The following is a 16,819-nucleotide window of genomic DNA, read 5'->3' on the forward strand; positions in this document are numbered from 1 at the left end:
TAGTACCATCACATCAGGAGGTAGGGTTTGAATTTCGGGGGGCACAGACATTGACCATAACATCTTTTACGTCTTATGTGTCTGTCCTTTGTGTGTTATGTTTACATGAAAGCATTTTTCCAAAAGGCAAACAGCTGAACTACTTTACTTCTATGTCAGTCTCATCTTACGGGCATCTCAAAAAACCAAACAGGTGTTATTCTTCTTGCTGTAGACATTTAACCTTTTAGAAACCTTTATCTTATTTTAAATCCCTTTATCATAACCGCATATGTTTTTGACTACATACCTACACTTCTTAAGGATTGCAACAGAAATTTTCTCATACAAACATGACTCTATGATGTTGTAGGGCAGTGGTTCTCAGGTGGATGCAGTTTTGTTCCCCAGGGGACATAGGCAATGTCTGCAGGCACTTCTGACTCAACTAGATGGGGTGGTGTTTCTGGTATTTAGTGAGTAGAGATGGGAGATGCTGGTAATCTTCCTATAAAACACAGGACAGCTCTTCACAAAGAAGTATTTGGCTCAAAATGTCAGTGGTGCCTATGTTAAGAATGTCTGATTTAGATTATCTGTAAAATCTGTTCTGGCTCTTAAATTCTGTTATTCTTTCATTTTGACACTGAGATAAAGAAAAAACATTGAGCTTATAAACCAAGTCCTGTCAGCATTATGAAATATATATATAATAAGTCCTCATGGTTTCTTTCCTTTTAGAAAATCATCTTTTCAGGCAATTTTTTTTTTATTTTTCTGGTGAGAATTTCCTTTTCTTTTTTCCAGTATCCCTCCAAAATGTCTCTAGTTCACTGTATTGCCAAACAAACAAACAAACAAAACAAAACAAAAAGTTGAAATCCGTACCTAGACATGATACCTTCAGTCTTGTTTGAATGCTAGCGGATTGGTTAGGTGAATAAGAACAGACAAGAGTGAGATCTTAAAGGCTGTGATAAAAAAGAAAGTTTTGTGCAGGTGGAGGTGAGGGGTAACCAACACAAGGATACCCTTAAGTGCTGTTGATGTTTAAAGAAAAAAAGAAAACAGCATCATATTGAGCTGGTTGAGAGCAATGACATCTGAGTAGAAATCTTTAAAGTTGTTTAAGGACACAAAGAAATGGTAGAGTAGCATACTGTGCATTGGCTGTATCCACAACTGGGCCAGGAGATTCTGTGTTATAACGAAGCTTCATACACTCCTGTGTGTGCTCTGTATGGTGTTGTGAGTGTGTCCTTGTGGTGTGAAAGCATCAAGCTTCTATAAGGTCTAGACAAAACATCTGCATAAGAACCGGAGAACCCAAGCATGAAACATTCTCTAGGGTAAAATATCAGCAGATGTTTTTGTGACTCTCACATCTCCTTCATGCCTGTAATGGAGTGGGAGCCATAAAACACATGCCTGTCCCCTGCACTATCCCTACCTCTGGTTTCCAAACCAGTATACAGCTTGTTATTATAATATCTATAGTTCCTTCTACCAGGAAATGATTTCTCTCTGCATGGGAAAAAAAAAAAAAAAAGGTTTTAGAGTAACAGCATCAGCAAATACATTAATTGGACCGTTTCATATTAGTAGTTGTGTATTTTTGGTCATAAATAGTATCTATGCAGTAAATATTTTAAAAAGTTTGTTTTGTGTTTTCTATCCAATAAAATTTTTATAAATGTTTTTAATTAGAGCTTGATTTATATTAAGATTGTCAAAGCAAAATAATCTCTTTCATTATGGTTGGTTCTACATCTGTGTGAATTTAGGATTGTCATTTTAAAACAATTCTGGCCTGTTGTTCATTTTTTAAATCAATTTCTTAAGTCATGATTTTTTCCTATAATTGTGTCTTGTAGCAACCTAGAGCTTATAAATACTTCTTAGGGGGATATATTTTGTGATAGATTTTAGGTTGGTTAGACATTCAATCTACCTTGTCTCTGTCTTGGAAAATGTCTCTTAAATCAATCACAGTGACCAGGTGGTCACTCCAGAATTATTGCTCTGTTCATTACATCTACTACTTAAAATTGGGATCTAAAAGGAAAGTAATGAAAGTAAATCAAATGTGATTTCCCTGTCAATTTGTTAGCAGAAAAACTGGAATCATCTCAGAAAGACATTGCTCTTTATGGCAGAAAGGGAACACTGTGAAAGATTTCTTTTCCTTTCTCGAGATTTTCTTATTCTACCCTGGGAGCCATGTGGAAATTAGCAGAATTTGAAACAAGGGTAGTTGGTAGCAACCACATTTTTTCTCACTAACAAATAGCTAATTTAATATTTTGTTAACATACAAAGTAGCATTGCCTCATCCTTTGCACTCTGTTCTTCCATACACCATGCCTCCTGGCCACAGATTTTACCATCTCCCTACCTATCACTGTTTCTATTTCTGTATCTACACGTACAAATATACATGTATATGTGTGTGCTTGTCTATTACATGACTTCCATTTCATAAATTGTGTGATAATTTTTCTGATTTATGTAACAAATTATAAGCATATACTTTTGCTTGACATTAGGTTTTCAACACCTACTTGCTAAATCAAGAATTTTATCAAATAGCAGGTTTAAGCGTTTAGGGTAGTTTAGGGGTTTTCATTTCCTTAATTTTCTCACTTTACCTGAACAACTTAAAATGTCGACAACACAAGCAGGAATAGATTTAGAATCATCCGACACTTAATTTGTGCTCATTCATTTAAGGTAATGAGGTAGCATACTTTACTTTTATAGAAGTCTATGACAGTAAATAAATGTTGTTGCCTCTACTTAGAAATCAATTCTGTGTTCTTCAAAAGCAGCATTTTATTTCTTGGAAACATTTTGTGTCATTGCCATTATTGTAATGAGGAGTTAACTAACTTGAAAAGAAAGATAATAGTCCTCAAATTTCTTTTCTACCCCATAGATTATGACTGAGACATTATGATAGGAGGAATAAAACTTCGTTTAAATTGCCATTTTAGACTTTGTCATAGCTAATCTCATTAGACTGTCTTTTTTCATTATCTCTTATATTGAGTTAAGCTTCAGCATCTCTATCACAAGTAAACCATAAATGTATACCTTCTGTAAGGTTCCAGAGTAAATAATTTTATGTTGCTGAAGTCTTATTTTAAGCGTTAAAGATCCTTAAAGTTACCCCCAATCGAATGTGATACATTGGCATCAAGTTTTAATGATCTAAATGGGGAAGAAATACTTTTAAGATATAAGATGTAACTCAAATGCAGATCCCTGTAGGTTTCTAAATTTAGATTGCTACATATGACAGATGCTTTGGAATTAAATTTGCATTAGAATAGAATAGTTCAAAATGCAACTGCTTCTGGCAAATACAGACGTGGAAAGCTGAACCATCCACTATCAACTAACTTAAGAAAATACAAGAAAATTCCAGCAAAAATAGTATGAGGCCATAAATCATAGTCTTGCTGCAAGAATTTACTTTCCACTCCCCATCAAATCTTTTTAAATCCAAATGTGTGTAACAGTTGAAGGTAAGCCTCGTCCACTTCAAATATAAGTATCTTCTTGAAAACTGATGATAGTCTTTGATATTCACCATGAAGCATGAATGTCCTGGCTTCTTTTAATGTTAAAATTCTATGGTGAGAAAACCAACTGGTAAGTTTCTATTAGGAATCTACTATGGAAAATTAAAGGATTGTTAAGCATTATCTTTACCCACAAGGAAGAGAAAATTTAAATGTATTACGTCTATTTAAATTATAAGGCTACAAATACAGCATGCAGTACATGACTGCTATTAGCCAGGAAGTTTATGGAGAGCTTTCAAGCACAGAAAAATCGTTGAGTTAGTTGATCACTGACATCTCCTCTAACACTGAATGTATCTCATTCAACAAAATATCATTGCTTGTTTAGTTTTTCTTACATCTGTTGTCCTAACAAGACTATATCTTATTCTTTTACTCACTAAAAGTACATGTTATGTAAACTTTTTAAATATAAATGAGTAACACTTTGTAACTGAGCAGGTACTGGCGGAATTTCATAGCAGTGCAAATTCTTAAGCTTTTATCTAGATAGTGAGGGAATGCTTTCCCTAGGAAATTAGCATTGTATTAGTGTTGAGAAAACGGCATAGGGTCCTCAGTTTCTTGATTTGAATACTTTGTGAGACATTAAGATGGGGAGAATAGAAGAGGCCACTATTCGGGATGAAATAGGGTTTGGGTCACTGAATTCGGTTTTGGATGTCTGTAGTTTTTAGTTTTCTGTCAGGTGTCCAATGGTGTATGTCTGGAAGGGATCTGAGTACTCATCACTAGGGAGCACGTTATGTGGGGCATGATTTTAGCCTTTGGAGAGTGCAAGATCATGCAGTTGTAATGTTAAAATAAGAACATTAAAGAACTGAGCGTAGAATTACCAGCACGTAAGGCCCAGGTCTATTAAGGGAGCCCTGCTTGTGAAGGAATAATCGGAAAGGCTGTCAGAAAACAAAGAGCAATGTGTGGAATCATCAAAGGATTGCCCTTTAGGGAACAGTGTGTTTAACAATGCAGTATGGTACGCAAGGTCAAGAAAGGCCCCCAAACATTTATTAGTATTGTAGTGATCATGATGAACAATGACCATTACTTACAAGCATCTCAGTATAAAAAGAATTCTTTGTTAGATGTTAAGAGACCTGAATTGTAATTCTAGGACATTTGCTCCCTAGTTCTGTAACAAAACCTTTGTGAACCATAGTTTTCTCCCTTACAAGATGAGATCATAATACCTGTACTTTCTACTTTAGAATAGAAAGTTGCATGACGGGCACCTGGCTGGCCCAGTCGGTAGAACATGTGACTCTTGATCTTGGGATTCTAACTTCAAACCCCACATTGTGTGTAGAAATTGTTAAAAAATAAATAAATAAAGTCTTTTTTTAAAAATTGCATGAGGAGCAATAAGATAAAATACATGAACACTTTGGAAAGTCTAAAATACTGTCTATGTGTTAAGAGTATCCTAAATACAACACTATGATGCTAAATTTTATTTCTAAAATTTTATTATAATTCAGGATAAAAATAGAATAGAAAAGTGGTTTCTACTATCTGTAATTTGCTGCATTGTCAGTAAAATGACATGGAATTTCTGGCACTTTTCTAGTCAGTCCTTCAATGGTAATTATATCTACAGTTTTCTTATTTATGGGGACTCTAATTGTAGGAAGATGTCAACAGGCTACTAGTTCTATTAAGCATCACTTCTTCAGTACAAGTAACACAGAGGAAAATAGACTGGGAATGAGTCAGGGGACATATTTGGGTTTTCCTAAAAAATAGATTACTTTCAATGTACCATTTGGGGAGACTGGGTGGCTCAGTCGGTTAAGTGACTTCAGCCCAGGTCATGCTCTTACCGGTTTGTGAGGTCGAGCCCCACATCAGGCTCTGTGCTAACAACTCAGAGCCTGGAACCTACTTGAGATTCTGTATCTCCCTCTCTCTCTGCCTCTCCCCTATACTCACTCACTCTCTCTCTCTCAAAAGTAAATAAAAATTTACAAAAAAAAAAAAAAAAGAATGATAGGCCTGTGCCTTTCTGACACATTAAAAGACAAAACAAGGGGCGCCTGGGTGGCGCAGTCGGTTAAGCGTCCGACTTCAGCCAGGTCACGATCTCGCGGTCCGTGAGTTCGAGCCCCGCGTCAGGCTCTGGGCTGATGGCTCGGAGCCTGGAGCCTGTTTCCGATTCTGTGTCTGCCTCTCTCTCTGCCCCTCCCCCGTTCATGCTCTGTCTCTCTCTGTCCCAAAAATAAATAAAAAAAAAAAAAAAAAAAAAAAGACAAAACAAAACATTAGATTATTTTTAAGCAGCTATTATCCAGTTTGGTTTCTACTCAGTTGTAGAACTAAATTATACTAAAATGAATTTTGAGGGAATGCCATACAATGATTGCAATATATCAGAAATTCTGCTTCCTTCCAGTTAAAAAGAATACACACATTTTTCTGGTTATTTGTCTTTCTCAGTCTGACTTATTTCACTTAGCATAATACCCTCAAGGTCCTTCAAAAATTAAAAAAAAGACGAATAAATAGACAGAATCAGACCTATAAATACAGAGAACTGGTGTTTGCCTGAGGGGAGGGAAAAGGTTGGGGGATTGAGCAAAATGGGGAGAGGGGAGATAGAGATACAGGCTTCTAGTTACAGAAAGAACAGACATGGGAATAAAAGGTACAGCATAGGGAATATAGTCAGTGATACTGTAATAGTATAATGGGGTAGGTGGTAGCTATACTTGTGGTGAACATAGCATAAACTTGTCAAATCACTAAGTTGTATGCCTGAAACTAATGTAACATTGTGTGTCAACCATACTAAAAAACAAACAAGGGAATATACATGATTCTATATAATCAGCATCAAAGGAAAACTTGCCTAATTTTTAATTTGTAAGAAATCGTTAGGCAGCGAATACTGCCAACTATTACTTGGTCATGGCATATTTTAAAGAGGGTATCTCTCCTGGAAACTGCCCATTTGTCTCTTTTACAAAGTTCACGGCAGAGGTGGAATAACAAGGAATTTTTCAGCCCTGAAGAATAATGGACAGCCCTGAAGAAATAATCTTTGCCATCCAAAGAAGGGAGACACATAGAGACCATGAAAAAAATGGGCTTTTTTTTTTCATATTCTCTTGTCTAGCTCAGAACATATATAAGAAATACAAAAGATAACAGTCCATTTTAGTTACTGTGCATTTTACTCTGTGCCACATGCTGGGTTGAATGCTTTTCCATTCACCATCTCATTTCTTCTTCCTAGTTAGTCTTAACCAGGCCTCTACACATGGAGAAATGAGGGCATGGAGACAATACATAACTCCATCAGGGTCATTTGCTTGTAAGTGCAGAGCAAGCATTTGAATAAAGATGTCTCCAAATCCAGTCCATATATTCTGTCCTAACCTACCAGCTAGACTGATATCAAGGATAAATCAGTAGTTTTTTAATTCTTATAAACTCAATCTATAAATCATGAGGCCCTTGGAAGTGTAGTTCTTTCTCTTTTTGCTTTTCTTTGTAGTACAGAGAAAAGTATACCCTGCTTGCTCTGTGCCAAGTACTGTTCTAAGCACTTCACCCACCAAATGCATGGGGTGAGTATTATATGTATCCCCATTTTTCAGGTGAAGAAACTGAGATTCAGAGATGACTACCTGAGAGTGAGTGGAGGATGTGGTTGTCATTTTTTCTTATGTTTATTTACTTTTGCTAGGGGGGGAGGAGGGACAGAGAGAGAGGAAGACACAGAATCTGAAGCAGGCTCCAGGCCCTGAGATGTCAGCACAGAACCTGACCCAGGGCTCGACACGGCTTGAACTCCGGAATAGTGAGATCATGACCTGAGCCAAAGTCTGACGCTGAACCAACTGAGCCACCCAGGTGCCCCTGTAGATGTGGTTGTCATTTAAACACAGAATCAGAGTGTGCCCTTAGTCACTGTTGCTATGTCAGCTCTCGTAGGTTGGGGGGGGAAGTCCAAAGCACACATTGTTTTAAAAAGCAAATATGAAATTATCATGTACCTAAGAGGTAAATTATTAAGCAAATAGGATTTATACACCCAGGAACTAGATTATATCTTAGAGTGTAGGGATATAAATAATAAATATGAACTAGAATTGTTAGAAAAATCTCTGTGGATAAGTACAGAAGTGGGTACAGAAGTGGGATAGAATTTGTATAGAAGCAAAAAAAATGGAATTTCTCTCAAGTTTATTCAGGTAATCAACTTGAGACATGGTGTAGAGATGATTAGTTTTCCAAACAGTATATTATGATCAAGTGAACTATAAATATATTTTTATTTAATATTTTATAGAGATGGGTAGGAGAAATTTGTTTATTTAGCCCTTTAAATGTCAGGAAAAGGAGTTTAGACTTTTTTTTTAATGATAAAAAAGTAAAGCATTAAATAGTAGAAAAACAAGGCTGTAGATGGGGTGGAGTGGGGGGATTAACATGTTAAAATAGCATTTGCATAACACAAATCTGGAATTATTTGCTGGAGCCATTAGAACAAAGGGCATGGAGTTATAAAATCCTGGAATCCCCAGGTAGTAGGTAGAAAAGGCAGGGGTTAGAGTAATGGCATTGGGAATAAAATAGAATTGAACCCCAAAGAGAAATTCTCAAAGAACAGTGGCTGACTTGCTAGCTGACTGGACATGAAGGAAAAAGGAGGAGTATATAATTTGGAAGTACCATTCCTGGATTTATGTTTTTCCCTCCCCCTCTCTCTGTCTCTACCTCTCCTTCCCAGGATCCTTCCACCTCCTCTGCAGTCAGTTCTTTTTTGGGGATTAGGGACCACTAGTTAGGGATTGTTCATTTGTACAAGAACTTGTGGTTTTCAAATGGTTTGGAAAAACTTTTTTTATTGTTATCAGTTTCATCGTCCCAGTAATATGATATTCTATTTAAATAAATTTGGCTATTCTGTTTTGTTTCATACATGTGACTTTTAAGGGCCTTTCTAACTAATAACAAAATTATAGCACAATCAAGAATACTGGCTCTTATTTTCCTTATCTCCAGTGTTAACTCTAAAGACCCATTGTTTAACTTCACTTGTTCCTTCCATGTCCTAGTAATCAAGAAGAAGGGGAAAGGCATTTATGATTCTCTAGATATAACAGAATGCCGGAATTCTGTTGGAATGAAAGACAAAGGTAGTAAAGGAAATTGTACCCATTAGGGTACATCCCAGAATCTTTCTCTGAAGGAATTAGGTGCTTAGAGGAGTGCATTAAATCTTCACATGTGTTATATTTGCAAATACATTAGATGATTTTCCCAAATCTTTTAGTGCATGATTCATTTGCTTTAGCTGGTTTCTTTTTCCATTGAAAGCAGATTTACATGGTGTGTCCTATGTTTTTCTTTCCTATTTTCTTTTTTAAATTCGTATTACATAGAAATATTCTGTGCTTATTAACTTACAGCATGGCTAAGATTGATATTGTGGACCATATGACGTGTGAAATCATTGTTTTGATTGGATCAGAGGGATTCAGTGTATATTGAATAAGTATAGGAGGGGTTATAGCCAGAAAGACTGCCTATGTGGCTTTAGAAATACTAGTGCTCTGAAGTTTGAAGCTAAAAAAAATGACATCTAGAAAAATCACTGTGCTGTGAGGGACGATGGAGATAGCAAGATCTCACAGAATTGTGAAGGCAAACCATAGCAGGGAGACAGGAGTACTGGCCAGAATCTCAAGAATTATGAAGCAGAAAGCCCACTGCAAAGATCAATAGCAGAAGTTTGAACTCTAGCTCAGGAGAGACATGCAGAGCATAAAACTTATATTTCTGACAAACTAGAGTTGAATTCAAACCTGGATGGGGTCTGGGAAGCAGGTACAGTGGATACAGTTGGCATGAACTTTGTACTGAATGAGACTCCTCTGAAGCAGAGGACCCTAGTAAGCTTTCTGCCTGGGGTGAAGAGGGGGGCGGTGAAAACCTGAGAGTGAAGTACCCCACTGTTGAGGGACCAAGCAGTACTGGAAAGGTTTGGAAAAGTGAAGGATTGGAAGCCATTTAATTCATAACCTTAGTTTTATTACGTGCCGAGTCACACACGATGGCCCCCAAACTCTGTAGTTTCATTTTGTCATTTACATAGTGGGTAATTTTTCTCCTTTTTGACGTTTTGAGAGCATCCAGAATTTCGTTGTGAGAGCCTTTAAAAATTCTTTAAAGTCCTTGATAGTTACCAAACTTCTTTATTTCAGAGTCTTTCATTCTTTCCTCATCTTTCACATTTATTTCTCTCAAAGCCCTCCTCCTGAGTCCCTTAAAGTATGCTGCAAGATATAACTAATATACTCAATTATGTAATTATTATTAAAATAAATTTTAACAAGTATGAACCCAAACATAGCAACAATATTTTTTCCCTAAGCTTGTTTTCTCTTTGACCTGCAAATGGTTTACTTAGGCACTGGACATATGGTTACTGGTAAAACTTGAAAGGCTTATTCATTTGGACAAAAATCTAAATGAAAAAGTACAATTAGAAGGTGTAAATGGAGGGGCCACTGCGTGGCTCAGTCGAACGTATAATTCTTGATTTTGGCTCAGGTCATGATCCCAGGGTCATGGGATGGAGCCCTGGGTCCGGCTTCCCACTGAGTGTGGAGTCTGCTTAAGATTTTCTCTCCCTCCATGGAGAAGAAAAAAAAAAAAAAAAGTATAAATGGAATTTGTTTGGCTTAAGCAATATATAATATCTATATCTCACAACTTGATTATAATTTAAACTTTTAAAAAGATTTACCTATTTCTAAACTAACAGTATTATGAATACCATTCTCAACTTTCCTGTTCTAAATAAGCTGAATCACTAAGCCTACTGAATGTTTTTTGAATTGCTCACTTCTGTCGGTAGACACACCGTTATTTGCTAGCCCATATTTAATTCATTTGTTTCCAAGGTTGTATATTACTAGGACCAAGTGCATACTAGACCCTTAATACTTCATGAAGAAATGAATGCTTTGATGTAATATGAATTTCACTGAATATTTATTTTATGTTTACTTTTTTCTTGACCTTCCAGTTGTATTATAATAGATGTTCTTTCAAGTCTTTTAATTGGAAAAGTTCTATCATTTGAAATATTTTTATGGAAGTGAATATTGATTGTGTGAAAAGACAAAATTTATTAGTGTTGTTCAAAAATTACCTTAAAGTCTCAAACTACCAAAAAAGAACCTGTTTCAGTATGATAGTATGATTCAAAGAATGTTCTATGCAGCCAGTAAATGTGTCATGAAAACTGTTGGGGTTTGTTAATTACATTTGTTTGCAGCATCAGTGATGTGATTAGTCTTGGGGACTTCTACTTCCAGATATTCATGCCATACTCATATTTGAGTATAATTACAAGGACCTATTTCTGTTTTTTTTACTTCTGTTCTCTTACGCCAATTATAGTTGTGAGCCACTGTGTATTATTTGCTCTGTAAGTACACATTTTCTTTAAACCAAGGAATTGTTCGATTTAAGACCAAGAGTTTTTTTTTCTAAAACCATTCAGTTTATTTTGTACGTTTTAGGAACCATGCATGATTATTTAAAAATTGTATCACCTGACTAGCAGAAAATTGCTAAAGGTCCTAGTCTGATACAGTGTCCCACCCTACATTTTTTTGTGGGTCTTTATCTAATACAAGGCCCACAGTAATCTGCAGGATATGTGTTATTGCTCTTATTTTCCAGGAAAAGCAGAAGTTGACACCATAACGACCGTATGGTGTTTGGCTTAAGGTTCCTTTTTTTTTTTACCCACTGCTCTTTAATTCTCAAGTAGGCAGTTGAATATTGTCTAGAATTCAAGGAGAAAGTCTTAGACTGGAGAAGTATTGATACATGTATACATGATAAATTTATCCAAATACAAATTTGGTATTCTTACCAGAAAAAAAATTTTATAGAATTAGTTGAAATGATTTTCAAATGTGGGACTCTGGCAGCATTGCACATGAAACATAGTTGTTGATAAATGTTCTGCCTTAGCGCTTTTTTCCCCCCCTTACTTGGTTCATAAGTACAGAATTTTCTTTAGTGCCCTGAGAATTCTTGGGTTCCTGAATCAGAATCCTGGGAGAGGCTTCCATTTTAACCTATGTATTGCATGGTTTTTTGAGAGCTGTTCAGAAGAAATACAATGCAAGCCAATTGTGTAATTTTAAATTATCTAGTAGCCACATTAAAAGATATAAAAAAACAGGTGTGGGGCGCCTGGGTGGCTCAGTCAGTTAAGCATCTGACTTCAGCTCAGGTCATGATCTCACAGTTCGTGAGTTCAAGCCCCGCGTTGGGCTCTGCGCTGACAGCTCAGAGCCCAGAGCCTGCTTCGGATTCTGTGTCTCCCTCTCTCTCTCTCTGCCCCTCCCCTGCTCATGCTCTGTCTCTCTCACTCTCAAAAATGAATAAATGCTAATAAATAAATAAATAATTAAATAATTAAAAAAATAAAAAAACAGGTGAAATTAATTTTTACTAATACAGTTTATTTTTTTTCTAATACAGTTTATTTAAACTCACATTATCTAAAATATTTTATCATGTCATCAGTATTATAAAATTATGATATTTTTACCTTTTTTTGGTACTAAAACTAAAATATGGCCTATATTTTATACTTATAGCACATTTCAGTTGAGATTAACCACATTTCAAGTGCTTATTAGCCAGTAGCCAATTGAACAGCATAGGCAGGCCTGTATATTATAAATAGATGTAAATACCCTGAAACATCGTGTTCCCAGAAATTAACTGTAGGCTTCTTAATGGTCAGAAACAAATTGTTAGTTTGTATTATCAAAACTGAAAATACAGATTGTTTTGTATTATACTCCAAATAAATGAAAATGTACCTAACTTACAAAAGTAATGTTGTACTTTACAGAGAGGAGGGCCCTGGAAAGTATCAAAGAAGGAGTCTTGAAAATTAAAGAAGAACCATCTAAAATACTGTCTGGAAATAAGTTTCAAGACCGGTATTTTGTTTTACGAGATGGGTATCTCTTTCTCTACAAGGATTCAAAGGTAGTTGTGTATTTAGTATTTGAACCCATGTGTGTTTTTGTGTGGGTATTAACATTCTCATTTTATGTCTCTCTCAGTCCTCTCTTGGCAGTCAAGCCCTGTGGGAAACAGAACACATAGTAAGCTGATGATTTCTTGCAGCCTCTGGGATATGGTATTAATACACTGAGTAACACTGTGAAGAACTTCATATGACCTTTCTGAGCACTTCTCATTATTTTAGTGCAGAGAAGTCCTGAATATATACATTATATATAATATATATCGTATGTAATATTATATATATATATAGCAGCATGCTCATCAAAGACTTCACTAAGAATATTAATAGGCAAGTCCCAGATAGAGAAAAATATATTCATAGTACATACATCTGAGAAAGAACTCATTTTCCGAATATGAAGAACTCCAAATCAACAATAAAAAGACTACCCAATAAAAATTGGAGTGAAGTGGTGAATAGATACTATGTGAAAGAACATGTAGGAATGGTCAATAAACCATTGTAATGAAAGTGCTCAACATAATAGTCACCAGGGGCATGCAAATTAAAACCGTGCAACATTGTTTTCACTGATTGGTATGACTGAGGATGTTGATTAATTAAATTCCTCATAAATTGCTAGTGGAAGGGTAAGATCACACAGTTACTATATAAAACCGTTTGGAATTTTTTAAAAATATTCATACAGCTACCCACGATCCAGCCACTCTATTCCTAGGCATTATGTTCACAAAAGCATTTGTTCAAGAATGTTCATAAGCAGCTTTACTCATAAAACCAAAACCTGGAAACATTCCAAATGTTTCATCATCAATAAAAGAATGATACATTCATACAGTAGAATATTATTTGGCAGTAAAAATTAATGAAAAGTAATGAATGTAACAACACAGATGAATCTTTAAATCCTTGTTTAGCAAAAGCAGCTTGATACAAAATCGTACCATATGAGTCTGTACACAAGAAGTCTAAGAACAGGCAAAATCATTCATGATGATAGAAGTCAGAAAGTGTCTACCTGAGGTGTGGAGAAAGGTTGTTGCAGAAGCAAGATGATGGAGACAGGAGGGATCTTTCTAGGGTGATATAAATAAATATTCTCTATCCAGTTTGGGTGATTATAAGAATGTATATAGTAACATCTCTACTTCCTTGAGATTCAGGTAACACCTATGCAATTCTTTTAAATGTAGAATGACAGCAGGATCTAAAGGCACTTTTTTATATTGAATTATCAAATTCCCTTGGGTTCATATCGCTTGCATGCTTTAGGAGTGTGGTGGTTCCCTGTGATGTGTTGTAGAGATGTATAAAGACAGACCAGACGAGTAACATCTGTTAATAGTTATGAAGAAAGGATTCTTAGGCAGCTTTCCAAACCTCTGTGATCTCATTTTATTATGGCTTCTGTTGAGCTCCCCACATGCTTTGACCGCTTTCCCTGCATGTTCCTCCAGCAGGGAGGGCTCCATGTGGGCAAAATAAATCTGAGTAGCATTCCTCCTTTGATTAGGACAGTGGATTGTCCAGGCGGGAGCGGCGGGGGGGGGGGGGCTTCCCTCACCCCTCTCTATTCAGAGAGCTGTAATACATACTGTACTTGAACTCTCCACCTTATTATGCCATCTCATAGACCCAGCAGGGAGTCTGTGTGGGTATCAAATGGTTATTATCTATTATCATCCTTCAGTTTTTCTAGTAGAGGAAGAGTGGAGTCTGCAGAAGTAAGGCACAGAAGAATTTGGGGTTATGTGAACTGAAGACATCAGATTTCAAGGTTCATGAACTTTATATTTGTGTTCGTGAAAGTAAATTCAGGACTACACAGCTGATTATTCTAGCTGTCTAGAACTGATTCTGATTAAATTTTCTTTGGTTTTCTTCAGTGGGTCACCCACTTTGATCTTCATTAGACTGACTTTCTTAATCTTTGCCCTTCTATGTACATATGTTGGTTAAGTGTCACTCTTAAGTGTCCTGCTTAGGGTATTTAAAAATGAACCTGAACGTTTTAGTCCCATTAAGGAACCAACAGTTCCATTGTGTAGCAATGGGACATTGCTAGAAACAGTTAGTAGTTGTTAATAGTAACAGCAGTGCAATCATAATGGCAGTGACTAACATTCAGGTGGTTACTTTATAAAAAGCAGAGTTCTGTACATTTCACTTGGATTATCTAATTTTATCTTTATAATAACCCTGTGAAATTAGTACTGTAATTATTCCCACTTTACAGATAAAGAAATGGATCCTACTAAGGTATTACATAACTTGCTCAACATCACATAACCAGTAAGCAACAGACTCAGAATGCATTCCCAACTGTCTGACTCCAAAGCCTCCGTGTAAGGGGACTTACCAAACAAATACAAATTTTCCATTATTTTAGCTCGGTGGTTTTGCTGACAGACTTTTATTTAAAGAGGATAAGTCTCTTTCATTTTAGCAGTACCAAATATTCCTAAGTATGACAATCAATACAGTTTGGCTTTTTATAGCGTTTTCCCCCAAGCTGATATCAATTTAAAAATCTGCCACAGGAAGCTTGTTCGTGGACAAGTGATTTTTTTTTCCAGACATTGGTTTTGTGAGATAATGTCATATTGTTTAACAGAATGCGTTTTAAGAATTTATATCTTTTTGAAAGGATCAACCTTCTCAGTCTAAGATAATTCATATAAATTGGTAGAGAGTGACAGTATCAAGTTTAAAAGAGTCTAAACGACTCTTTTAATGACTCTTTTAAACGACACTGTCTAAAAGAGTGAGGGGGGGTTGACATAATTTTGAGATATTTCTCATTTTTCAAGCTTTTATAAATTGACAAAAATTGTGTATATTTATCTTGTACACGGTGATGTTTTGATACAGTGATTACTGTAATCAAACTAATTAACATATCCATTACCTCACATAGTTATCTGCTGGCTCTGTGTGTGTGTGTGTGTGTGTGTGTGTGTGTGTGTGTGTGTGTGTTGAGAACATTTTAAGATGTACTCTCTTATCAAATTTAAAGTTTGTGGTACAGGAGTATTAACTATGGTCACCACACTATATATTAGATCTCCAGAACGTTCATTCTGCATAACTGAAACTTTATACCCTTTGACCACTGTCTCTGCATTTCCCCCAGTCCCTGGAAACAACCATTCTACTTTATGCTACTATTTTGACTTTTTTAGATTCTACCTATAGTGAGACACACTATTTGTCAGAAAGACACTGAACTTTAAGGACACTGAACACATTTTGTTTTTATAACAGTGACCTCAGGTTATGGGATTATAATTACTGTGCTTAAAAGATGTGTTTGTACATCTGTTGGAATAAATTAATGCAGCTGATACTTTTAATTTGCACATTCAGGCAAGCAGAGGGGACTCGACTTACAGTTTTCCTTAAACTATCATTGTTTTCAACACATGATTTTGTGTGGCTGGTTATTTTTTCATGTTGCTGGTCTGTCCCTTTTAATATTGATGGTCGAGTCATTGGCAATGTTAACATTTCAAATTATTTTACAGTAAATAAGCAATAGTGCAAATCTCCTAACTTATTTAAATAAACATTTGGCTCTGGTTTTGACAGTTTTACCATTAATATGTGTATGCTTGTATATACTTAGAAAATGATTTACTGACAAGGAGGTAGAAGTTACAAATTGAAAAGTGTATTTAAAAAGACTACGTGTTAATTAGAGATAATTTATGAATGCTCATTAACAACAAATTAGGGTAATACACAGGGGAAGATATATTTTGTTTTGAGAGTTTACTCTGCACAGAAAATGTTAATTAAAATGTTTTCAGACTTGATTTACATAAAAGGTGATAAGTTTCAAAGAATATTACCATTATACTGTTAATGGTGTGAAAAAAAAAAAAACAAGTGGGTAAGTGGGGGGGTCATTAAAAGTTTCATGCACTAATAAGCAAACTCCTTTTAGTGCAAGAATAATTTCTTAAACACACTAATTTAATTGGCTTAGTTAAAAACTTTGTTTTGAATTATAGTGCCTGAGTAACACATTAGAGACTTCCTTACAGCCTAGTATATTGAGCTTTTTGAAGAAATTCTCCAGAAAATCCACATACCAAAAAAAGAGAATTGTAATAAACCAACAGTAAAGTTACATTGCCAAATGAGATTTCTTTTTATAGAACTTTCCGTTAGTATCCTTGCAGTTCCACTTTATGTATATTTAAAGACTGAAACTAAA

General features: G+C 35.6%; 1 protein-coding gene across 3 annotated transcripts in view; it reads left to right on the plus strand.

Annotated features, from left to right (window-relative positions):
- The window catches only part of ARAP2 (ArfGAP with RhoGAP domain, ankyrin repeat and PH domain 2), a 213,653-nt gene that overhangs the window by 168,423 nt on the left and 28,411 nt on the right, over positions 1-16,819 (plus strand). For all 3 annotated transcript variants that reach the window (XM_042984792.1, XM_042984793.1, XM_042984794.1), the window contains one exon: positions 12,457-12,596. In XM_042984792.1, coding sequence (XP_042840726.1) covers positions 12,457-12,596 — 140 coding nt within the window. The remainder of the gene's footprint in view (positions 1-12,456; positions 12,597-16,819) is intronic.

Source organism: Panthera tigris, chromosome B1 (genome assembly GCF_018350195.1).
Source record: "Panthera tigris isolate Pti1 chromosome B1, P.tigris_Pti1_mat1.1, whole genome shotgun sequence".
Lineage (NCBI taxonomy): Eukaryota > Metazoa > Chordata > Mammalia > Carnivora > Felidae > Panthera > Panthera tigris.